The 24,678-nt window shown below is 44.5% G+C and overlaps 1 protein-coding gene across 9 annotated transcripts in view; it reads left to right on the top strand.

The window, feature by feature from the left end:
* DOT1L (DOT1 like histone lysine methyltransferase) overlaps window positions 1-24,678 on the top strand; it is a 105,293-nt gene that overhangs the window by 63,533 nt on the left and 17,082 nt on the right. For all 9 annotated transcript variants that reach the window (XM_077121248.1, XM_077121249.1, XM_077121251.1 and 6 more), the window contains 8 exons: window positions 660-751; window positions 4,512-4,613; window positions 5,008-5,145; window positions 5,936-6,061; window positions 7,517-8,001; window positions 8,139-8,274; window positions 8,813-8,959; window positions 10,633-10,762. In XM_077121248.1, coding sequence (XP_076977363.1) covers window positions 660-751; window positions 4,512-4,613; window positions 5,008-5,145; window positions 5,936-6,061; window positions 7,517-8,001; window positions 8,139-8,274; window positions 8,813-8,959; window positions 10,633-10,762 — 1,356 coding nt within the window. The remainder of the gene's footprint in view (window positions 1-659; window positions 752-4,511; window positions 4,614-5,007; window positions 5,146-5,935; window positions 6,062-7,516; window positions 8,002-8,138; window positions 8,275-8,812; window positions 8,960-10,632; window positions 10,763-24,678) is intronic.

Genomic DNA, 24,678 nt, shown 5'->3' with positions numbered 1-24,678 from the left:
CCTCTTTCTCTGGTTTAAGGGGAAGGGAGGCCCCTGGTCAGGCCATGGCACTCCAGTTGAATGTTCTAGAGCAAGGGTGCAAGACCTGGTCTCTCCTGACCAAGTGCTCATGTGGCTTGGCTGTATTGAAATGACTGGTTTCTTTTAAAACTTGATCAAAGAAATCTCTTTTGAATTTGGGAGCTGTCCTTTTCTCATCTTCTTAGAAGTTCTCAATTCATTGTTGCCAATTTGTATTTATTAAGAAAACTTTTCAAATTCCGTAACTGAAACCCACATCATCATGGGCGGAAAGAAAGCATGACTTCTCCAGGCCAGTTCAGAAGGTGGTCTTCTCCCAAGGGGCTTCAGGCAAGAAGGGTCCCCAGTTCCAGGGTATGGCGGGGCAAAGCAGGGGTGGGCCTAAGGCCTTGGGCTGAGACCCACTGGTGCGAACAGGGCTGAATGTGTGCCTTCCATGGCACAAAGAGGACGGCCTGGTCCAAGAGCCGTGTCAGGAGCCAGGGAGACACACATGCTGACTATGCCCCCCATTAGCTCAGCCCCCCATGTGTTCCTGTCTGAGATGCTTCCCCCCCTTCCCCCACACTGTAATCTCAGCATGGTAATTTGTGCCCTAAACTCGTTTCCAAATGCACGTTCCTTTTCTGTCCCCCTAGAGTCCTTCAAGGTCCAGTACTTGCAGTTCTTGGCATATACCAAGACCCCTCAGTACAAGGCCAACCTGCAGCAGCTACTGGACCAGGAGAAGGTGAGCAGAGGCACCCAGGCCACGCTCTGTCCTGCTGCTGTCTCTTCCTCCACTGTCTGTTCCAAACACTGCCATGCTGTGGCATCCTCGAGAGGGGCTGGCCTTGGCCCTTGGAGAAGAGCGAGCCTGATCATCTCCCCTGTTGTCCCTGGACTGCCAGGCACTGTCATGGAGTGTGCCCTGAGCAGGCCCTGGCCTAGGTGGGGGCACTGGGTCTGGGCCCTGCTGATGGCCAAGGGGTCCCTGGAAGTTCCCGCCCTATGTGGGAACAAGAATCATGTATGTGAGCAGGATGTTTTCAAGGAACCCTGAGGGTTGGCATTAGCCCCAGCCTCCCCTTCAAGGAGGAGCTGGGGTACAGGAGGTGGAGTGGCCCCACCTCAGGCTTAGCAGGTGTATTAGTTAGGGTTCTCTAGAGAAACATAGCCAACAGGAAATACTCGTAAATATAAAATTTATTAAAAAGTGTCTCACATAACTGGGGGAACATAGAATCCAAAATCTGCAGGGCAGCCTGTGAAGCTGATGACTCTGATGGAGGGTCTGGACGAACTCCACAGGAGAGGCTCGCCAGCCGAAGCAGGAAGGAAGAAAGCCTGTCTCTTCCGAATTCTCCTTAAAAGGCTTCCAGTGATTAGATTAAGCATCAGTCATTAAAGAAGACACTCCCCTTGGCTCATTACAAATGGAGTCAGCTGTAGATGTAGCCGTGTGCTCATGAATTAATTCTATGAAATGTCCTCATAGCAAAAGACAGGTCAGCACTTGCCCAACCAGTCAAACAGGTACCACCACCTGGCCAAGTTGACACATGAACCTGACCATGACAGCAGGTGAACTGGCCATTACCAGGTAGCTGAGAAAGGTCCAGAGACACACCCTGCCATGCAGCTGCTGTGGCCACCGAGAGGTGGCCGGTTGTATGAGGGGAGTGGGAGGGCATGGGGCTATCGGGATGTCAGGGCTGGGAATGACCGCAGGAAGTTGTAGTGCAGCCCAGGTCCTGCAGTGGCATAACTGTGTGTAGTGCTACTGGTGCGGGAGGCTGCTCTCTTCCCCCAAACACTGCCCATGCCTGGCTCATGCCCCATCCCCCACCCCTGCACGGCTGCTCAGTGTGCACGACTCACCTCCATCCTCACTGCTGACACCTATGTATGGGACTGCCTGGCCCCCACCAACTGAGCACCCCAGCCCAGCTGTTCCCTGCGAGGACTGTGGAGGCTACGGAAGGGACACCGAGCCCTGTGTCCTGGGCTGGCTCTGTGTGATGGCACTAGGCCCAAAGTGGACGTGCCGTTTAGGTCCTTAATGGAGCAGCCAGAGCCTATAGCATGTTTTGCACTCTTTTTTTTTTTAATTTTTATTGCTATAACAACGTACAAACACATACATTCTTAACATACAAACATTGCATATGTGGTGTACCATCAGTGGCTCACAATATCATCGAACAGCCGTATATTCATCACCATGATCATTTTTTAGAACATTTGCATCACTCCAGAAAAAAGAATAAAAAGAAAAAACTCATATATACCATGCCCCTTACCCCTCCCTCTCATTGACCACTAGTATTTCCATCTACCCAATATATTTTTAATTTTTAACATTTGTTCCTCCTATTATTTATTTTTTTATCATCACATAGCTGTATATTCATCACCATGATCATTTCTTAGAACATTTGCACCAATTTAGAAAAAGAAATAAACCCATATATACCATACCCCTTACTCCTCCCTCTCATTGACTGCTAGTATTTCCATCTACCCAATATAGCTTAAACTTTGTTTTCCCTATTTTTTTTCTATACCCCTTACCCCTTCCCTTTCATTGATCACTAGCATTTCAGTCTACTAAATTTATTTTAACATTTGTTCCCCTATTATTTATTTATTTTTAATTGATATGTTTTACTCATCTGTCCATACCATAAATATACGGAGCATCAGACAGGTTTTCACAGTCACACAATCACATTGCGAAAGCTGTATCATTATACAATCATCTTCAAGAAACATGGCTACTGGGACACAGCTCTACAGTTTCAGGCACTTTCCTCTAGCCTAATACACCTTAATCTAAAAAGGGGATATGTATATAATGCATAAGAATAATGTCCAGGATAACCTCACGACTCTGATATCTCTCGGCCACTGACACTTTATTTTGTCTCATTTCTCTCTTCCCCCTTTTGGTCGAGAAAGTTTTCTTAGTCCGTTGATTCTGAGTCCCAGCTCATTCTAAGATTTCTGTCCCACATTGCCAGGGAGGTTTACAACCCCGGGAGTCATGTCCCACAGAGACGGGGGGAGGGTGGTGAGTTTGCTTGCCAGGTTGGCTGAGAGAGAGGCCACATCTGAGCAACAGAAGAGGTTTTGGGGGGTGACTCTTAGGCCTCATTTTAAGTAGGCTTAGTCTACCCTTTGTGGGGATAAGTTTCATAGGAACATACCTCAAGATTAAGGACTCACCCTAGGATTTGGTTGTCCCCACTGCTTGCAAGAATATCAGGAGTTCTCCAGATGGGGAAGTTGAATTTCCCCCTTTCTTGCCATTCCCCCAAGGGGACTTAGCAAATACTTTTTTATTCACTGTTCAAATCACTATGTGATTTAGCGGGATCCTTCTTCACAGTGGCTCAGTGGAAGAATTCTTGCCTGCCATGCCAGAGACCCAGGTACAACTCCCAGTGCCTGCCCATGCAAAAAACAAACAAGCAAACATACGTGCACAGTATTCAGATCTTTTGCACTCTTTCTAGGGTATGGCCCTCCCCAGCCCCCATGCACCCATGCCCGTGTCCCTGAATTTCCCCATGCCCGCAGCCCTGCCCCTGGTTTGATTCGTTATTGGTGGTGGCTTTTTACTTTATATGATTTCAGGCTCATGGACAGTGTGAGAACGGTACGCAGAATTCCAAGACCTTCACTCAGCAGCCCTGCTGTTTACACTTCCCCCCTCTGCTTTGTCCTTCTCTCCACATACTCATGTGTGCGCACACAGAAACACAGACACGCACACACATTTTTTCCACAAACTGCGAGTGAGTTGGCAACCCTAGACCCCTTGTGCCTCCACACTTCGGTGGGCATTTCCTGAGGTCCACGGCTTTCTCCTGCACAGCCGCTGCAGTTGTCAAAGTCAGGACAACTGAGTTATACCTGTCCAGAGTTTGTGTTCAGGCCTGGTCCGGGGTGTACCTGGCTCGCCTCTAGCCCAGCGTCACTTGCAGCGGCTCTGCCGTGTCCTCTCAACCAGGATACAGCCTGCCTGTCCTTCCAGGACTTTGATATTTCTGAAGAGGATGGGCCAGGCATTTTGTAGAATGTCCGCTGATTTGATCCTTGTGTTAGTTTTTCCATAGACTTGTTCTTTAACACAGCTTGAAAAGGATTTCTTCTCTAGCAGGTTCTAGGCAGTTGAGGAGCCAGTTTCCCACAGCTCTCACTGCCATTTCTCAGACATGGAGCTCGTTGTTATGAATGTTTATGGTTTTCTTGGAATGCCAAATACACAGTGCCACACCTGCTCCGGAAGGGCTGAGAGGGTGTGTGCTTCCTCTGCGCTTAATCAGGAACTCGCTTCAAGCACAGGTTTCCCTGTGCCTGTGGCCGAGAGCGTGCCCTGGCCAGTACCTCCATCCCTGGGCATTTTTGAAGGACAGGCGGAGCTTGAGATGCGGGGCAGGGTCTCTCTGTCCAGCAGGGCTGCCTATGGCCATGCTGCCGTGTCACCCAGCCCCCGGTCTCTGCAGGAAAAGAACGCCCAGCTGCGGGGTACAGCGCAGCAGCTCTCCAGTCACTGCCAGGCCCAAAAGGAGGAGGTCAGGAGGCTCTTCCAGCAGAAACTGGATGAGGTAGGCGCCGGGCTCCAGGCAGATCCAGAAGGACTTGTAGCAGGGATTGGTCAAGAATCTGGAGGCCCCATCTGCACCACGTGGGGGTGCTCTCGTGCCCCACCTGCACATGCCCTCAGAGCTGAAGCTACGCTCTTGACCCTCCATTCACCCCCTCTCTAGAGGCTCCTGGCCTCTTCCTCTTCCCTGTGAGCAAGAGCCCAGTCGTGGGGAGGCGTGAGTAAGCCAGCCCTAATGTCCCCCCACCCCCACCCCCATATTGCAGCATCTTGAGACCCATAGGCCCTGCCAGGCCACTTCCCAGGGTTTAGGTGCAGCTGGGGCTGTATGGGGTGGGCCGTCCTGTGTCCTCCATGGTTTACCCACCCCATGCTGGCTTCTGTGCCCTCTCCAGCTGGGAGTGAAGGCCTTAACCTACAGCGACCTGATCCAAGCCCGGACAGCCATCTCTGCCCACAACCAGCGGCTGAAGGAGCAGACAGAGCAGCTCGAGAAAGACAACACTGAGCTCAGGGGCCGCAGTTTGCAGCTGGTAGGTACCGCCCTCCCCACCGCAAGATCATGGGACTGGGCCCTGTGTGAGGGGTGGGCCGTTGATTCCAGGTACACAGACATCTCAAAGCCCAGACAGAAATCTTTTGAGTCGATGGACCCTAAAGCCTGTGGTTGTCCCTGGTTCCCTTGGTCAGCCTGGCTCCAGTCTGGGGACAGAAAGTCAACTCCAGGGTTCAGGCACATCCTCTGTGAGGATGGGTTTCCCATGACCCTTTGTTCAGTTGGCAAGGAACTTCTGGAAGCTTCCCTTTTGGTCCTTTCTATTCGTAGGTTTGTTCTTGAAATAGTTCCGGAAAATTCTCTAGTCCTTAGTGCACTGCAGAGGCCAGGGGCCACTCAGGGGGTTCCTTTTAGAAGAGTTGCTAGAAAGGTTTGCCTTTTAAATTCAGAAATGACTTCTCAGTAGCCAGAATCATCCAGTCCATCGTTGGTTGCATTGATGAGCTGTTGAAGACCAAGTCCCGCTCCTCTGTGGCCTCACTTCTGGGGTACCTCTGTGGACACTATGTGGCTGGATGTCTGCAGCCTGGCTCCTAAGGGGGCCTTAGGCTTTTGTTACCCAGGCTCTTCCCTTATGCCCAGGGTGGGCAGTGAAGATGCAGCCCCCACCCCGAGTCATTTCCTCTGCCCAGCCTTCCTGAGTGTTTTGCGTACACATGAGCATTCTCTCCAGTGAGGGCAGCCAGTGGGCTCCATGTCCTCTGAGCAGAAGGACATCCCAGGTTGACCTCACTCACTGCAATACCCACCTCTCCCCCTCCTGGCAGCTCAAGGCTCGGTGCGAGGAGCTGAAGCTGGACTGGGCCACTCTGTCCCTGGAGGGCCTGCTGAAGGAGAGGCAGGCCCTGAAGAGCCAGATCTCGGAAAAGCAGCGGCATTGCCTGGAGCTGCAGGTGCGGGTGGGCCCTGGGTGCTGGGGGTGTCCTTGTGCTTCTATTCAGCGTGCTAAGCACAGCCACTTGCTTTTGTAGACTTGCTGGAAGCCACCTCCCTTTTGAGCACAAATGGTTGGTTTCATGGGTTGTCAGAGAAGGAATGGTCTGGTCATCTCTGTCTCCCAAACCTTGGCAGAGAGGTAACAAGGCACCTCTTTCTCTACTGATCACTAGAGCGGGGGCCTGTGCCCTGCTGCCACACCCTCTGTGTAGCTGGTCCTTACCCCTGATGGCTCTCCTCAGCACCCAGGGTTCACTGGACTTGGCTCTCAACTCCTGACCCTTCCTAGTGCTCTTCCGAGCCTCCTCGGAACTGCTTTGTGACATAGCCGCTGAGGAGAAGTATGTTTGCACCTTTAAAAAAGTCCCTTCTACTTTTTGCTGAGAATAGTGTCTGATTCTCAAGGTCACTAAGAAGTGTGGGAAAGCATGATATGCAGGGATATTTCCCTTCACGTTTTCTCTGATAGTTGACTTCTTCATATGTCACTTCTAAGTAACAGTGAGGAAGAGAAGAGAATCCGAAACGAAGCACTGGCATTTAAGTATTAAAACCCCACTTGTAGAGGCAGGTCATGTTGTATGAATCACTTCCTTAGCACAGTTTCATGGTTTATATTAAGAATTTCCTATTTTTGGACCATAGAGGTACTTAGTTCCAGATGTTTTATTTAAGAGAAAAGACACTGTGATGGGTTTCTTTACATGGAAGACTCACTGTAAAGTGTCCTTAAAGGCACATTTCCCAAAGTAGACTTGTTGAACAAGACACTTGGGCTTAAAAGGGGAGCCCAGGCCAGCTCCCACTGCTAACGGCATCTGCAGCTGCCTGTCCTCCCCACCAGTGGTGTGTCTAGCACAAACCTGCTTGGTTTTCCTTTTTGCCTACCCTGGGCCTTGTTTTCGTGGATTTGCCTGGAAGAGAAGTCCCCATAAGAGAATATATCTAAGGTCTGACCCTTTTTTGTCCTGTTTTTCTTTTTTGCAATAAAGAAATGACGCGTGTATATTGCAAGGAGAAGACAGAAAATAGGCAAGCAAAGAGGAAAAAAAATTCCCCTTAATCTGACCTAGTAGAAAATACTGTTGCCTTTAAGTACATCCTTCCACGATTCCTCCTGAACATTCTTTTACATATGAATATATTTTTAGGGAAAATAGGATCACCTGTGCATCCTTCCTTTACTTGCTCTGGGGGGAACGTGCTCTCCTGTCAGCAGATCTCCATCTAAATAGCCCCAGCCTCCCCGACTGTCCATGGGTAGATGGTTGCCTTCTTTTGGCCTTTTCCTTACCCGCAAAGCCTCTGGCTTCCAGCCTACGTGTGTGCCCTGGGTGGGTGCCTCAGGCTGGTCCCTCTCCCTGGGGACCCTCCCTGGAGCAGCCCCTCTGAAGCCTTCTCTCTTCCTAAAGATCAGCATCGTGGAGCTTGAGAAGAGCCAGCGGCAGCAGGAGCTCCTGCAGCTCAAGTCCTGTGTGCCGTCCGATGACGGCCTGTCTGTGCACCTGCGCGGGAAGAGCACCCTGGGCCGCGAGCCAGAGGCTGAGCCGGGCCGGTTCCACCTGGAGCTGGACTGCACCAAGTTCGCCCTGCCACCCTTCAGCAGCATGAGCCCGGAGCTCTCCATGAACGGCCACGCCGCAGGCTACGAGCTCTGTAGTGCGCTCAGCCGGCCTTCATCCAAGCTGAACACCCCCCAGTACCTGGCCTCCCCACTGGACCAGGAGGTTGTCCCCTGTACCCCCAACCACAGTGGCCGCCCAAGACTGGACAAGCTGTCTGGCCTGTCCTTGCCTGATTACACTCGGCTCTCCCCAGCCAAGATCGTTCTCAGAAGGCACTTGAGTCAGGACCACTCTGCCAGTGGGAAGGTGACCCCCAGCGAGCTGTTCCCACGGTGAGGGGACAACACAGGCCAGGAACACGGGGGCAGGGTGGTTTTGGTGGGGTGTGCCAGGCCAAAGCCAGCAGCCCTGGACACAGACCTGCTGTGCATGGGGACCCCTGAGAGTAACCAGATGCCTCTTGTTCCAGAGCTGAGCACCCCAAGGAGCATGGCCTCACGTTTCAGAGCCCTGGCATTTCTAACAGCATGAAACTGAGCCCTCAGGATCTGCGGCCCTCATCCCCTGTAGCCTTACAGATTCCAGGAGAGAAGAGCAGTGAGAAGGTGATGTCCCTGGAACACTTGGACCCTCACCTGGGCCTTCAGAAAAGTCGAGCAGCTGGGAGAGTGCAGCAGCCAGCTACTCCTAATTGGGGTGGTCGGAGAAGCTGCTCTGTGGGAGGGAGGTGAGAGGGGCTCTGTGGGAGGCTCAGGAGAATGCCTTGATAGCCCCTGGCCCTTGCAGCACCCATCCTTCCCTTGTCCCTACCCCAGCTCTCCAGGGCAGCCTCCCCTCCAGCTGGGTGCATCCCCATTGCTAGCACTCCGTGGGCTCCCCATGGGGAAGGGCAGCATCCAGTTTGCTCATACTGGGTGCATCTCACCCGAGCCCGGGTAGTGGCCCTGTGGCAGGCTGTGCTCAGCAGATACTTCCTGAGTGAGTTTCTCAGGAGGAGACTCAGGGTGTGGCAGGGTGGAATTTGGGTGCCAAAGATGCTTTGAAACTGCCAATTAAGAAGCTAAGGCTGGCCTGGGTGGAGTTCCCTGCACCGTGACTTCCCAGGCTGGGTGCAGGTGTTGACAGTGGCGCTTGGGTCTGCAGGGCTTGCGGGAGCGCGCCTATGCCAGCAGCGGGGAAACCATCACCAGCCTGCCCATCAGCATCCCGCTCAGCACGGTGCAGCCCAACAAGCTCCCAGTCAGCATCCCCCTGGCCAGCGTGGTACTGCCGAGCCGCGCCGAGAGGGCGGTGAGTCCCGGGACCGTGTCCTGCAAGGGCCACGGCTATGCAAAATAGGGTTGTTGTCTTTTGTCTCAGATTTTTTTTGTACATTACATGCTGCTAAATTCCGAGCATACTACAGTTATGATGTGGCTGTTTTGCCGTGTTTGTCTCAGGCCTCTCTTGCAGCGGTGGCAGGTGTGGGTGGGGAGGGAGTAAGGTCCCTGACACCATCCCCTCTTCTCAAAAGTGGTGGGTGTGGGACCTCTGTTCTATGTTCATATCCTCCCATCTCACATATCTTCTCTTCTAAATGACAGCCCTGTGTCCCATCTGGACTTCTTGTAGCTGAGCCACTTATTTTCGTTAATGGAGGTGTAATTCACATGCGATACAATCCGTCCATTTGAAGTGTGCAGTTTAGTGGGCTTCTCTCTCTTCACAAGGTGGTGTAGCCGTCAGCACTACCCACTCACTGTAGAGTGTCCGCCAGCCCGAAGGGGAAACCTGTGCCCAGGGGCAGCCACACCCCCTCCCTGTCTCCTGGCAGCCACGCATCTACTTTCAGTCTCTCTGGATTTCCTTACTCTGGCCATTCCACATAGGCGGGTTCATCCGTTGTCCTTTGGAGTCTGGCTTCTTTCACTCGCTGTCACGTCATCAAGGTGCATCCACGTTGTAGCCTGGCCCAGCCCTTCACATCTTTTCACAGCTGCATTGTATTCCGTTGTCTGCTTGGACCACGTTTTTATTTCCCATTCATCTGTTGTTGGCACTTGGGTTGTTCTACCTCTTGGCTGTTGAGAATCCTGCTACTGTGGACACTGGGGTGCAAGCATTTCTCCAAGACCCTGCTTCCTGTGCTTTGGAGTCTGTAACTAGGGGTGGAATGGCTGGGTCAAATGGTAACTCTGATTTTAAATTTTTGAGGAATTGTCCATATGATGTTTAATAGTTACATAAATGACATTTTAGCAGATTATATTCTATTTTGCTTTTGTCATGCCATGTTATTTTTATCCATGTTTTTTCATGAATTTAGATTGCGTTCTCTCCTTTGAGTGTCATAATTTACATTCCACTTCTCTGTTGATGGACACTGGACATTCTGACTGTTCTAACTGTTGTGACACCTGACATTCCCCAGGGAGCTTGTTCCCAGGTGTGCCTGGGACAGACCCACTGCTTCTCACACTCACCGTGGCCACACAGAGCTTACCTCCACCTCAGCCTCCCTCTCCCAGCCCTCCCATTGGTGGATGCATCCGTTCACTTGGGGCTCAGATCCCACACCCAGCCTAGCCTCTCCATGGTTCTCTCTCGCCCCACACTCCCGCACACACCATCAGCGTGCCTGTGAGTCCACCTTCACATTATGACCCAGTACAGGGTCTTCTCTGGTTGGCATGTGGCAGCCAGAGTGATCCTTTAGGACCTGTCAGATGGCAGACATCTGTCACTCTCCTGCTTAGAACCTTTCAGTGGCTCCCACGGCTTCACAGCCTGAGCAGATCCTAGTGGGGTCACTCTGTCACCCCCCCCTTCCCTCCAACCACTCAGGCCCGCTGCTTCTCTCCCACCCTACTGTTTTCCCCACCTCTTGCCCATTATACTTCCTGTGGCCTCTGCCACCTGCCTGGCTCCTACCTGTCTCTCAGGTCCTGGCTTCAGTGATATAGTGTGCCCTTTTCTCTTGGCAGAGAAACACACCCAGCCCTGTGCATCAGAACCGAGACTCTTCCACCACCCTTGAAAAGCCGATTGGTGCTAATCCCCACAGCGGTGGGAGCAGTGCTGCTGGAAGCAAGAGCCTTGCCCTGGCTCCCTCAGGTAATCCTGCTGTGCCCACCTGTCCCTGCCTGTGATGGCAGAGAGCAGGAGACACAGGGGGAGCTTGTGAGCTGCCACCCACGGGCCCCACCTCTCCAAGCCGCGTGTGGCTCCTCACCAGCGAGTATGCACACCAAGTCAGGACACATCTCCTGCCACTGGCACCGCTACCCTCCCTCCCAGCTAGCTTTCCCCTTGGACTGTGACCTGAGTCCTTACGGCTAGTTTCAGCCTGCACAGTGTGCCCCTCGCCAGTGGGTGTTGTCCTTGTCATTCTCACAAGCTGTGAGGGGCCAGGCTTCTGGGGCCCAGCACGCTGTGGTTCCTAATGGTAGGTGCCATGGTGGTCTGGGCTGCCCAGCTTCAGGCTGAGCCTTGGCTCTCCTTCAGAAAATTCTGGTTCTTGGCAGGTCTCTATTTTAGTAACACAGGGCTTGACACTCTGGGTAAAGGGCCAGATACGCAGGATTCTCGGCCTTGCAGCCTGTAGGGTCTGTCACAGCTGCTCACCACTGCCGTCAGAGTGGAAAAGCAGATGTGGATGACATGGAAAGAAAAGGGCATGGCCGTGTGCCAGTAGAACATTATTCACAGAGCAACATTCTGGGCTGGACTGGGCCTGCAGCCTCTAGCTTGCCAAATGTTTTTTAGGAATAAAAAATATAATACAAAAGGTCACTGTTTAAACAAGGATTCTTTATATCAGCCGACTTTTTGTTTTTAACTTTTTTTCACGGTTAATCAAATAAGTTTTGGATTTTTAAAAAATAGTTGTGTTCACACACATATAGTCTATCCTAAGTGTATAATCAGTGGTTCTTGGTGTGATCACATAGTTGCACATTCACCACTACATTCACTATGAGAACAGTCTCGTTTCTTCTGAAAAAAAAAAAATATCCCATGCCCTTTATGTGTCCCCCCTTATTAACATTTAACTTCGGTATAACGCTGTTGTTACAATTAATGAAAGAAAATTATAATGTTACAGTTAACTATACACCTTTAATTGTATTTTTTTCCCATAGACAACCCTATTATTAAACCTTGTAATAGTGTTACAATTTGTTGTGACAAAGAGTTTGTTCTTGCTGATGTGAGAACTTTCTCATATTTGTACAATTAACTGTAGGTTTTACTAAGTTATATAGTCCCAGTTTTTATCCTCTAGCTTTCCGTTTGGTGACATACATGATTCTAGCCTTCCTCTTTCAACTGTACTCACACTCACCTTTGTTCGTTACATTTACAGGATTGTGCTGCCATCACACACACAGTGTTGTGCTATCCATTTCCTAACCTATACAGTCAGCCTTAGTGAAAATTCTGTACTCCTTAAGCATTGATTGCCCAATCCCTGCCCTGTTTTTAGTTAACTTTTATTTACTAACATTGTACACTTGGTAAAAATTTTGCTCTCACCACGCAAAACTCCCCTTTCCCTTTCTTCCCCTGGTAACCTCTAATCAATTTTCTGTCTCTGCAGATTTACAATTTCTAGACAGACCTTTTAAAATCCTCGTCTTGGGCAGGCCACAGTGGCTCAGCAGGCAAGAATGCTCGCCTGCTATGCCAGAGGACCCGGGTTCGATTCCTGGTGCCTGCCCATGTTAAAAAAAAAAAAAAGAAGAAGAAAGAAAAATCCTTGTCTTTCTCTGCCTTCCTTAGTTCACTCAGCATAATGTTTTCACAGTTTTCATATTGCACCATGTCTCAGAACTTCATTCCCTCTTAACGGCTGAATACTCCATTGTGTGCATGTGCCACAGTTAGTTTCTCCATTCATCTGTTGATGGATGCTTGGGTTTGTTTCCATCTTTTGGCAGTTTTGAATAATGAATGCTGTGATGACATTGGTGTACAAGTTTCCATTTGAGACTCTGTTTTCATATTTTTGGGCTATATGTCTAGGATTGGGATTGTTGGATCATATGATAACTCTCTGTTTAACTTTTTTAATAACTGCCATAGTGCTTTCCACAGTGGCTGGGCCATTTTTAATTTCCATCAACAGTGTATTTAGATGCATGACATTTTTTGTTACTCCAACAATAGCCATCCTTGTGAGTGAGAAGTTGTTCTAGTTTGCTGGCTGCTAGAATGCAGTAAACCAGAAACGGAATGGCTTTTAAAAAGGATAACTTAATAAGTTGCAAGTTAACAATTTTTAGGTCATGTAAATGTCCCAAACAAACCAAGTTTATAGAAATGTCCAATCTAAGGCATCCAAGGAGAGATACCTTGAAAGTTGATGAAGTTCAGGGTTTCTCTCTCAGCTGGAAGGGCACGTGGTGAACATGGCGAACATGGCATCATCTGCTAGCTTCCTCTCCAGCTACCTGGGAAGCATTTTCCTTTTTCATCTCCTAAAGTCGCTGACTGGTGGACTCTCTGTTTCGTGCTTCTGTGGCATTCTCTGTTGTAGCTTTCTCGTGGCTCTTCTGTTCTTCTCTGGTCTCTCCGAATCTCCAGCTTTCTCCAAAATGTTTCCTCTTTTATAGGATTCCAGTAAATTAATCAAGACCCACATGGAATGGATGGAGACACATCTCCACCTATCAGGTTTAATACCCACACTGATTGAGTCACATCTCCGTGGAGATGATCTAATTAAAGTTTCCAGCATACAGTACTAAATAGGGACTAGAAGAAATGGCTGCCTTTACAAAATAAGATTAGGATTAAAACATAGCTTTTCTAGGGTATATAAACCTTTCAAACCAGCACAGAAGTGGTATCTGATGGTGGCTTTGACTTGCATTTCCGTGGTGCCTAATGATGTGGAGCATCCTTTCTCACACTTATTGGCCATTTGTAGATATTCTGCAAAAATATGTTTTTGAGTCCTTCACTGAGTTTTTTTTTTTTTTTGATAAAACTACATGCAAACACAAAAATTCTTAACATACAAGCATTCCATGCATAGTATACAATCAGTGGCTCACAACATCACATAGTTGTTTATACATCACCATGACCATTTTTTAGAACATATGCGTCACTCCAGAAAAAGAAATAAAAAGAAGAAACATATACATACCATACCCCTTACTCCTCCCTTTCATTGACCACTAGCATTTCCATCTAATCAGTTTATTTTAACCATTGTTCCCCCTGTTATTTATTTATTTTTTATCCATATAGTTTACTCATCTGTCCATGCCTAGATAAAGGGAGCGTCAGACACAAGGTTTTCACAATCGCACAGTCACATTGTAAAAGCTATATAGTTGTACAAGCATCTTCAAGAAACAAGGCTACTGGAACACAGCTCTAAAATTTCAGGTACTTCCCTTTAGCCACTCAAATACACCATAAACTGAAAAGGAATATCTATATAACGCATAAGAATAACCACCAGGATAACCTCTTGACTCTGTTTGAAATCTCTCAGCTACTAACACTTTAATTTTTCTTATTTTTCTCTTCCCGCTCTTGGTCAAGAAGGTTTTTTTCAGTCCCTTGATGCTGAGTCACAGCTCATCTCGGGATTTCTGTTCCACATTGCTGGGGAGATGTACACCCCTGAGAGTTCCATGTGAGGGAGAGGGCAGTGAATTCACCTGCCGAGTTGGTTAGAGAGAGAGGCCACATCTGAGCAACAAGAGGTTCTCTGGGGTGACTCTTAGGCCTAATTTTTTTTATTTAATTTTTTTTTAATTGACAAAAAATAACATACAAACACGAACATTCTCAGTATATCAGCATTCCCATTCTTCGTATATAATCAGTGATTCACAATACATCGCATAGTTGTATATTCATCACCATGATCATTTCTTAGAATATTTGCATCATTCCAGCAAAAGAAAAAGAAAAAAGAAAAAACTCATGGATACATAATACCTCTTACTCCTCGCTCTCATTGACCACTTAGTATTTCCATCTACCCAATATATTTTAACCTTTGTTCCCCCTATTTTTTTTTCCTATACCCGTTACCATCCCCTTCATTGATCACCAGTATTTCAGTCTACTCAATTTATTTTAATATTTGTACCCATTATTTATTTATTTTTAATCCGCATGTTTTACTCATTTGTCCGTATTGTAGATAAAAGGAGCATCAGACACTAGGTTTTTACAATCACACAGTCACATTGCGAAACCAGTATCATTATACAATCATCTTCAAGAAACGAAAGATGGTGGCTTAGTAATGTGTGTGCGTTTTAGTTTGTCCTCCAGAGCAACTACTAAATAACAAGAAACAGTACAGAACAGCTCCCACAGCCACGACAGTAACGGAACACACAGCGTACCCCGTTCTGGACCAGCTGGACCGGCTGCAAGTCTCCGGAACAGTGAGTTCCCCAAGCCGCACGCAGTTCCCCAAGCCGCGGTGGCCGGCGCCCCTCCCCCACAGGTGGCTTCCCGGAGGGAAAGGAAAGATACTCTAACAGTAGCAGAGACTGAGTCCAACCAAACACCAATAGTGGCATTAATAAACAAATTCTGACTACTAAAAATAGGATCCCAGCTCAGGTGAAACTGGTCAAGGCGGAGGTCGCCTATTGGGCTAATCGATAAAGAGGAAAGGGGACGAAACGGAGCCTTCTGTGGCTGTTTCTACGGAGGCTTGGCTTCCTCTAGATTCAGCAGCGGGATTACACAGGCTGCAACTGCCCCAAGCATACACAGGAACAGGCTGCTTTCAGGGCTGTCTCCCGCCTGAACCTTCTCCACGGGAGGGGTGAAACGCAACTCAGGTGGAATCCCTCTCTCAAGGAATTCAGACCCCAGGGCTTCATAATTTGAAGCCATTAAAACGAGCCTACATCCTTTCCTTTGTCTCCACCACGCCTCCAGCAGGGAGAGCCTTCCAAAGTTAAAGGAGCCACAACATCTTTTGCTGGTGGGACCTGCAGACAGACAAGCGCCACATACTGGGCAGGATAAGAAAAACAGAGCCCAGAGACTTCACAGGAAAGTCTTTCAACCTGCTGGGTCTCACTCTGAGGGAAAACTGACGCAGGTGATTCCTTCCCCCTGAAAGGAGGCCAGCTTAGTTCCGGGAAAACTCAGCTGGAGTCTGTAATACCTATGTAGACCCTCCTAAGGGTGGGGAGGGAAAAGGCACCTTACAAGCAGGACAAGAAACAAGAAAACAAGAACTGAAAAATTAACCTCTGTTAAACAGAACTTAAGCTGGAGGGCCAGAAAAAGCTGAACTGAAGGTCAATGAACAGATAGACAACAAACTCATCTAGCAAGAAAACCCTAGGTAAGATAAGTGAAAGCAATCTCCAGAATAAACTAATTAAGGTAATTAAATGTCTAGACGCCAGCAAAAAATAACAAATCACACCAGGAAAATTGAAGATATGGCCCAGTCAAAGGAACAAACCAATAGTTCAAATGAGATACAGGAGCTGAGACAACTAATTCTGAATATACGAACAGACATGGAAAACCTCATCAAAAACCAAATCAGTGAATTCAGGGAGGACATGAAGAAGGCAAGGAATGAACAAAAAGAAGAAATGGAAAGTCTGAAAAAACAAATCACAGAATTTATGGGAATGAAAAAAACAGTAGAAGAGATGAAAAAACAATGGAAACCTACGATGGTAGATTTCAAGAGACAGAGGTTAGAATTAGTGAACTGGAGGATGGAATATCTGAAATCCAAAAAGAAACAGAAACTATAGGGAAAAGAATGGAAAAATATGAGCAGGGGCTCAGGGAATTGAATGATAATATGAAGCGCACAAATATACGTTTTGTGGGTGTCCCGGAAGGAGAAGAGAAGGGAAAAGGAAGAGAAAAACTAATGGAAGAAATTATCACTGAAAATTTCCCAACTCTTATGAAAGACCTAAAATTACAGATCCAAGAAGTGCAGCGCACCCCAAAGAGAATAGATCCAAATAGACTTTCTCCAAGACACTTACTAATTAGAATGTCAGAGGTCAAAGAGAAAGAGAGGATCTTGAAAGCAGCAAGAGAAAAGCAATCCATAACATACAAGGGAAACCCAATAAGACTATGTGTAGATTTATCAGCAGAAACCATGGAGGCAAGAAGACAGTGAGATGATATATTTAAATTACTAAAAGAGAAAAACTGCCAACCAAGAATTCTATATCCAGCAAAATTGTCCTTCAAAAATGAGGGAGAAATTGAAACATTTTCAGACATAAAGTCACTGAGAGAATTTGTGACCAAGAGACCAGCTCTGCAAGAAATACTAAAGAGAGCACTAGAGACATATACGAAAACACAGAAGAGAGAGGTGTGGAGAAGAGTGTAGAAAGAAAGAAAATTAGATATGATATATAAAATACAAAAGACAAAATGGTAGAGGAAAGTACTGTCCAAACAGTAATAACACTAAATGTTAATGGACTGAACTCCCCAATCAAAAGACATAGACTGGCAGAATGGATTAAAAAACAGGATCCTTCTATATACTGTCTCCAGGAAACACATCTTAGACCCAAAGTTAAACATAGGTTGAAAGTGAAAGGTTGGGAAAAGATATTTCATGCAAATAACAACCAGAAAAGAGCAGGAGTAGCTATACTAATATCCAACAAATTAGACTTCAAATGTAAAACAGTTAAAAGAGACAAAGAAGGATACTATCTACTAATAAAAGGAACAATTCAACAAGAAGACATAACAATCATCATAAATATTTATGCACCAAACCAGAATACCCCAAAATACATGAGGAAAACACTGCAAATACTGAAAAGGGAAATAGACACATCTACCATAGTAATTGTAGACTTCAATTCCCCATTCTCATCAATGGACAGAGTATCTAGACAGAGGATCAATAAAGAAACAGAGAATTTGAATATTACAATAAATGAGCTAGACTTAACAGACATTTATAGGACATTACACCCCACAACAGCAGGATACACCTTTTTCTCAAGTGCTCATGGATCATTCTCAAAGATAGACCATATGCTGGGTCACAAAGCAAGTTCAACAAATTTCAAAAGATTGAAATCATACACAACACTTTCTCAGATCATAAGGGGATGAAGTTGGAAATCAATAATAGGCAGAGTGCCAGAAAATTCACAAATACGTGGAGGCTCAACAACACACTCTTAAACAACCAGTGGGTCAAGGAAGAAATTATAAGAGAAATTAGTAAATATCTCAAGGGGAATGAAAATGAAAACACAACATATCAAAACCTATGGGACGCAGCAAAGGCAGTGCTAAGAGGGAAATTTATTGCCCTAAATGCCTATATCAAAAAAGAAGAAAGGGTAAAAATTCGGGAATTAACTGTCCACTTGGAGGAACTGGAGAAAGAACAGCAAGCTAACCCCAAAGCAAGCAAAGGAAAGTAATAACAAAGATTAGAGCAGAAATAAATGAAATTGAGAACATGAAAACAATAGAGAAAATCAATAAGACCAGAAGTTGGTTCTATGAGAAAATCAATAAGATTGATGGGCCCTTAGCAAGATTGACAAAAAGAAGAGAGAAGACACAAATAAATAAGATCAAAAATGGAAGAGGAGATATAATCACTGACCTCAGAAATAAAGGAGGTAATAACAGGATTCTATGAGCAACTTTATGCTAATAAATACAACAATGTAGATGAAATGGACAAGTTCCTGGAAAGACATGAACAACCAACTTTGACTCAAGAAGAAATAGATGACCTCAACAAACCAATCACAAGTAAAGAAATTGAATCAGTCATTCAAAAGCTTCCTAAAAAGAAAAGTTCAGGACCAGACGGCTTCACATGTGAATTCTACCAACATTTCAGAAAGAATTAGTACCAACTCTCCTCAAACTCTTCAAAAAAATTGAAGTGGAGGGAAAACTACCTAATTCATTCTATGAAGCCAACATCACCCTCATACCAAAACCAGGCAAAGATATTACAAAAAAAGAAAACTACAGACCAGTCTGTCTAATGAATATAGATGCAAAAATCCTCAACAAAATTCTAGCAAATCGAATCCAACAATACATTAAAAGAATTATACATCATGACCAAGTAGGATTCATCCCAGGTATGCAAGGATGGTTCAACATAAGAAAATCAATTAATGCAATACACCATATCAACAAATCAAAGCAGAAAAATCTCATGATCATCTCAATGGATGCAGAGAAGGCATTTGACAAGATTCAACATCCTTTCCTGTTGACAACACTTCAAAGGATAGGAATACAAGGGAACTTCCTTAAAATGATAGAGGGAATAAATGAAAAACCCACAGCTAATATCATCCTCAATGGGGAAAAATTGAAAATTTCCCCCCTAAGATCAGGAACAAGACAAGGATGTCCACTATCACCACTGTTATTCAACATCGTGTTGGAAGTTCTAGCCAGAGCAATCAGACAAGAAAAAGAAATACAAGGCATCAAAATTGGAAAGGAAGAACCAAAACTATTACTGTTTGCAGATGATATGATACTATACATCGAAAACCCGGAAAAATCCACAGCAAAACTACCAGAGCTAATAAACGAGTACAACAAAGTGGCAGGTTACAAGATCAACATTCAAAGATCTGTAGTGTTTCTATACACTAGCAATGAAGAAGCTGAGGGGGAAATCAAGAAACGAATTCCATTTACAATTGCAACTAAAAGAATAAAATACCTAGGAATAAATTTAACTAAAGAGACAAAAGACCTATACAAAGAAAGCTACAAGAAACTGTTAAAAGAAATCACAGAAGACCTAAATAGATGGAAGGGCATACCGTGTTCATGGATTGGAAGACTAAATATAGTTAAGATGTCAGTTCTACCTAAATTGATTTACAGACTCAACGCAATACCAATCAAAATCCCAACAACTTACTTTTCAGAAATAGAAAAACCAATAAACAAATTTATCTGGAAGGGCAGGGTGCCCCGAATTGCTAAAAGTATCTTGAGGAAAGAAAACGAAGCTGGAGGTCTCACGCTGCCTGACTTTAAGGCATATTATGAAGCCACAGTGGTCAAAACAGCATGGTACTGGCATAAAGATAGATATATTGACCAATGGAATCAAATAGAGTGTTCAGATATAGACCCTCTCATCTATGGACGTTTGATCTTTGATAAGGCAGTCAGGCCAACTCACCTGGGACAGAACAGTCTCTTCAATAAATGCTGCCTAGAGAACTGGATATCCATATGCAAAAGAATGAAAAAGGACCCATATCTCACACCCTATACAAAAGTTAACTCAAAATGGATCAAAGATCTAAACACTAGGTCTAAGACATAAAACAGTTAGAGGAAAATGTAGGGAAATATCTTATGAATCTTATAATTGGAGGCGGTTTTATGGACCTTAAACCTAAAGCAAGAGCACTGAAGAAAGAAAGAAAGAAATGGGAGCTCCTCAAAATTAAACACTTTTGTGCATCAACGAACTTCAAGAATGTAAAAAGACAGCCTACACAATGGGGGACAATATTTGGAAACGACATATCAGATAAAGGTCTAGTATCCAGAATTTATAAAGAGATTGTCCAACTCAACAACAGAAAGACAGCCAATCCAATTACAAAATGGGAAAAAGACTTGAACAGACACTTCTCAGAAAAGGAAATACAAATGGCCAAAAGGCACATGAAGAGATGCTCAATGTCCCTGGCCATTAGAGAAATGCGAATCAAAACCACAATGAGATATCATCTCACACCCCCAGAATGGCCATTATCAACAAAACAGAAAATGACAAGTGCTGTAGGGAATGTGGAGAAAGAGGCACACTTATCCACTGTTGGTGGGAATGTCAAATGGTGCAACCACTGTGAAAGGCAGTTTGGCGGTTCCTCAAAAAGCTGAATATAGAATTGCCATATGACCCAGCAATACCGTTGCTAGGTATCTACTCAGAGGACTTAAGGGCAAAGACACAAACGGACGTTTTCACACCAGTGTTTATAGCAGCATTATTTACAATTGCAAGGAGATGGAAACAGCCAAAATGTCCATCAACAGACGAGTAGCTAAACAAACTGTGGTATTTCCATACGATGGAATATTATGCTGCTTTAAGACAGAATAAACTTATGAAGTATGTAAGAACATGGGTGGACCTTGAGAACATTATGCTGAGTGAGACTAGCCAAAAACTAAAGGACAAATACTGTATGGTCTCACTGATATGAACCTACATTAGTGAATAAACTTGGAATATGTCATTGGTAACAGAGACCATCAGGAGATAGAAATAGGGTAAGATATTGGGTAATTGGAGCTGAAGGGATACGGACTGTGCAACAGGACTGGATACAAAAACTCAGAAATGCACAGCACAATACTACCTAACTTTAATGTAATTATGTTAAGACACTGAATGAAGCTGCATGTGAGAATGATAGAGGGAGGAGGGCTGGGGACATAAATGAAATCAGAAAGAAAGATGTTAAACATCAAGATGGTACAATCTAGGAATGCCTAGAGTGTATAATAATAGTGAAATGTACAGTGTACAAATTTTAAAAATGTTTTTGCATAAGAACAAAGGATTGTCATTATTGCAGGGTGCAGAAAATAGATGATAACTAATACTTTAAAATGTCACCTTATGTGTGAGACTAAAGCAAAAAATGTTTATTTGTTACAAAATTTAGATTTTGACTAGAGCATTTCCTATTATAACTCATGTAGATAGTTTGATTGAATGTCGTAAGTACTTGGAATCTCAGGTAGCACATGAGGTTTTGTTGGTTTGTCCAGAGTGATGCCCCGATGAATCCCAGAATGATTTGATCAGTGACTGGAAAAGTATTTGCAAGCCCCTTTCGGGAAATGGTGAGAGTGGGGAGAAATTCAACTTCCCCAAGTTGAATTCTTGATATTCTCACAAGCAGTGTGGACAACCAAAGCTATAGGCTGAGCCTCCAGTCTTGAGGTTTGTTCACATGAAACTTAACCCCACAAAAGAGGTCAAGTCTACTTAAAATTTAGGCCTAAGAGTCACCCCCAAGAGAGCCTCTTTTGTTGCTCAGATGTCGCCTCTCTCTCCAGCCAATATGATGAGCAGTCTCACCACCCTCCCCCTCTCTGCGTGGGGCATGACTCCCAGGGGTGTGGACCTTCCTGGCAACGTGGAACAAAGATCCTGGAATGAGCTGAGACTCAGCATCAAAGGACTGAGAAAAACCCTTGAATGAGCTGAGAATTAACATCAAGAGACTGAGAGAACCTTCTGGACCAAAAGGGTGAAGAGTAAAATGAGACAAAGTGTCAATGGCTGAGAGATTCCAAACAGAGTCGAGAGGTTATCCTGGAGGTTATTCTTACGCATTAAGTAGATATCACCTTGTTGTTCAAGATGTAGTGGAGAAGGTGAAGGGAATTTCCTGAAAATGTAGTGCTGTGTTCCAGTAGCCATGTTTCTTGATGATGATTGAACAATGATATAGCTTTCACAATGAGACTCTGTGAATGTGAAAGCCTTATGTCTGATGCTCCTTTTAGCTACTATATCAACAGACGAGTAGAACATATGGAATAAAAATGAATAATAGGGGCAACAAATGTTAAATTCAGTTTGAAATAGTGGTAAATGAAAGTTAGGGGTAAGGGGTATGGTATGTATAGTTTTTTTCTCTATTATTTTATTTCTTTTTCTGTTGTCTTTTTATTTCTTTTTCTAAATCGATGCAAATGTAGTAATTAATGATGAATATGCAACTATGTGATATTAAGAATTACTGATTATATATGTAGAATGGAATGATTTCTAAATGTTTTGTTTGTTAATTTTTTTAAGTTAATAAATAAAGTTAAAAAAATAAAAAAAGAAACTTGGCTACTGGAACACAACTCTGCAGTTTCAGGCACTTCCTGCTAGGCTCTCTAATACACCATGAACTAAAAAAGGGATATGTATATAACATGTAAGCATAACCTCCAGAATAACCTCTCAACTCTGTTTGAAATCTCTCAGCCACTGACATTTTATTTTGTCTCATTTCTCTTTCCCCTTTCAGTCAAGAAGGTTTTCTCAATCCGTTTATGCTGAGTCCCAGCTCATTCTAGGATTTCTGTCCCACAGTGTGAGGGAGATTTACACCTCTGGGAGTCATGTCCCACATAGATAGGGAGAGGGCAGTGAGTTTGCTTGCTGTGTTGGTTTAGAGACAGGCCGCATCTGAGCAACAAAAGAGGTTCTTTGGGGGTGACTCTTAGGCCTGATTTTAAGTAGGCTAAGCCTATCCTTTTCAGGAATAAGTTTCATAGGGGCAAACCCAAGATAGAGGGCTTGGCCTATTGATTTAGTTGTCCCCACTGCTTGCTAGAGTATCAGAAGTTCTCCAAATGGGGAAGTTGAATCTTTCCCTTTTTTCCCCCATTTTGCAAATACTTCTTTATTCACTGTCCAAATCACTCTGGGATTTATTGGGGCATCACACTAACCTGGACAAACCAACAAAATCTCACACCCTATTCAAAAATACCTGTACTTATGGTGTACAACTAAACTGACCATACGGCTTAATTAGGAAATGCATTACTCAAAATATAAATTTTGCACCAAATAAACATCTCTCCCTTTAGTCTCACACAGAAGTTGATGTTTTAAGATATGGATGGTATCATCCTTTACCCAATATTCTGATATACCTTAGACCTATCCAGAAGAACTTCGTTCATATCTCTACTCGATGTCTAATCACTTTTTCAACTTTTTAAGCAGTTCCTGTATGGGTATGCTGACTGTCATCCTTTGTTAAGTTTAATTGTTATGTTCTAAAAGTTCTTTACATATTCTGGATATGATTTGCAATTGTTTTCTCCCATTCTGTAGGTTGTTCTTTTGCTTTCTTGGTAATGGCCTTTGATGCACAAAAGTTTTTCATTTTGATGTGGTCCATTTTTTTCTGTTGTTTCTTCTGTTGCCCATATCATTTCTAAGAATCCATTGCTGAATCCAAGGTCATGAAGATTTGCGCCTGAGGTATCTTAAGAGTTTTATGGCTTGACTTCTTATATTTAGATCCTTGATCCATTTTGAGTTCATTTTTGTATGTATGTGAGGTAGGGGTCTGCATTCCTTCTTTGCCTGTGGGTTTTCAGTTGTCCCAGCACCATTTGTTGAAGAGATTCTTTCTCCATTGTGTGGACTTGGCACCCTTATTGAAAACACCCCCAGCCAGCGATATGTGGGTCTGTTTCTGGACTCTGAGTTTTATTCCGGTGGTCTAGACATCTGTCTTCATGCCAGAACCTCTCAGTTTTGATTATGTAGTACCTTTTGAAATTGCAAAATGCCACTCCTCTGACTTTGTTCTTCCTTTTCAAAATTGTTTTGGTATTCAGATGACCTCATAATTCCACATGAATTTGAGGACAGAATTTTCCATTTCTACAGAAATCCTTTTGAAAGGGTTTATGTTGGCTTTGGGTAGTGTTGATATCCTAACAATATTAAGTCTTCCAATTCATGAACCTGAGGTGTCCTACCATTTATTTAGGTCTTTAATTTCTTTTAGCAATGTTTTGTAACTTTTACTATATGTCTTTCAGCTCCTTGGAGAAATTCATTCCTAGATATTTTATTCTTTTGAATGCTATTGTAAATGGAGTTCTCTTAAATTCGTCTTTGGATTGTTCATTGCTAATGTATTGAAACACAGGTGATTTTCATGTGTTCACCTTGTATGCTGCTACTTTGCTGAGTTAATTTATTTGCTCTAACAATTTTCTTTTTTTTTGTAAATTTTTAAATTATTTTTTAAATTTTTTTAAAATATGACAACAAACACAAACATTCTTAACATGATCATTCCGTTCTGCATATATAATGAGTAATTCACAGTATCGTTGCATAGTTGCATATTCATCATCATGATCATTTCTTAGAACATTTGCACAATTTAGAAAAAGAAGTAAAAAGACAACAGAAAAAAATTCATACGTACCATACCCCTTACCCCTCCCTTTCATTGATCACTAGCATTTCAGTCTAC

This window comes from Tamandua tetradactyla, chromosome 11 (genome assembly GCF_023851605.1).
Source record: "Tamandua tetradactyla isolate mTamTet1 chromosome 11, mTamTet1.pri, whole genome shotgun sequence".
NCBI classification, from domain to species: Eukaryota; Metazoa; Chordata; class Mammalia; order Pilosa; family Myrmecophagidae; genus Tamandua; species Tamandua tetradactyla.
The sequence above is the reverse complement of the archived record's forward strand: the minus strand, read 5'-3'. Positions and strand labels throughout refer to the sequence as shown.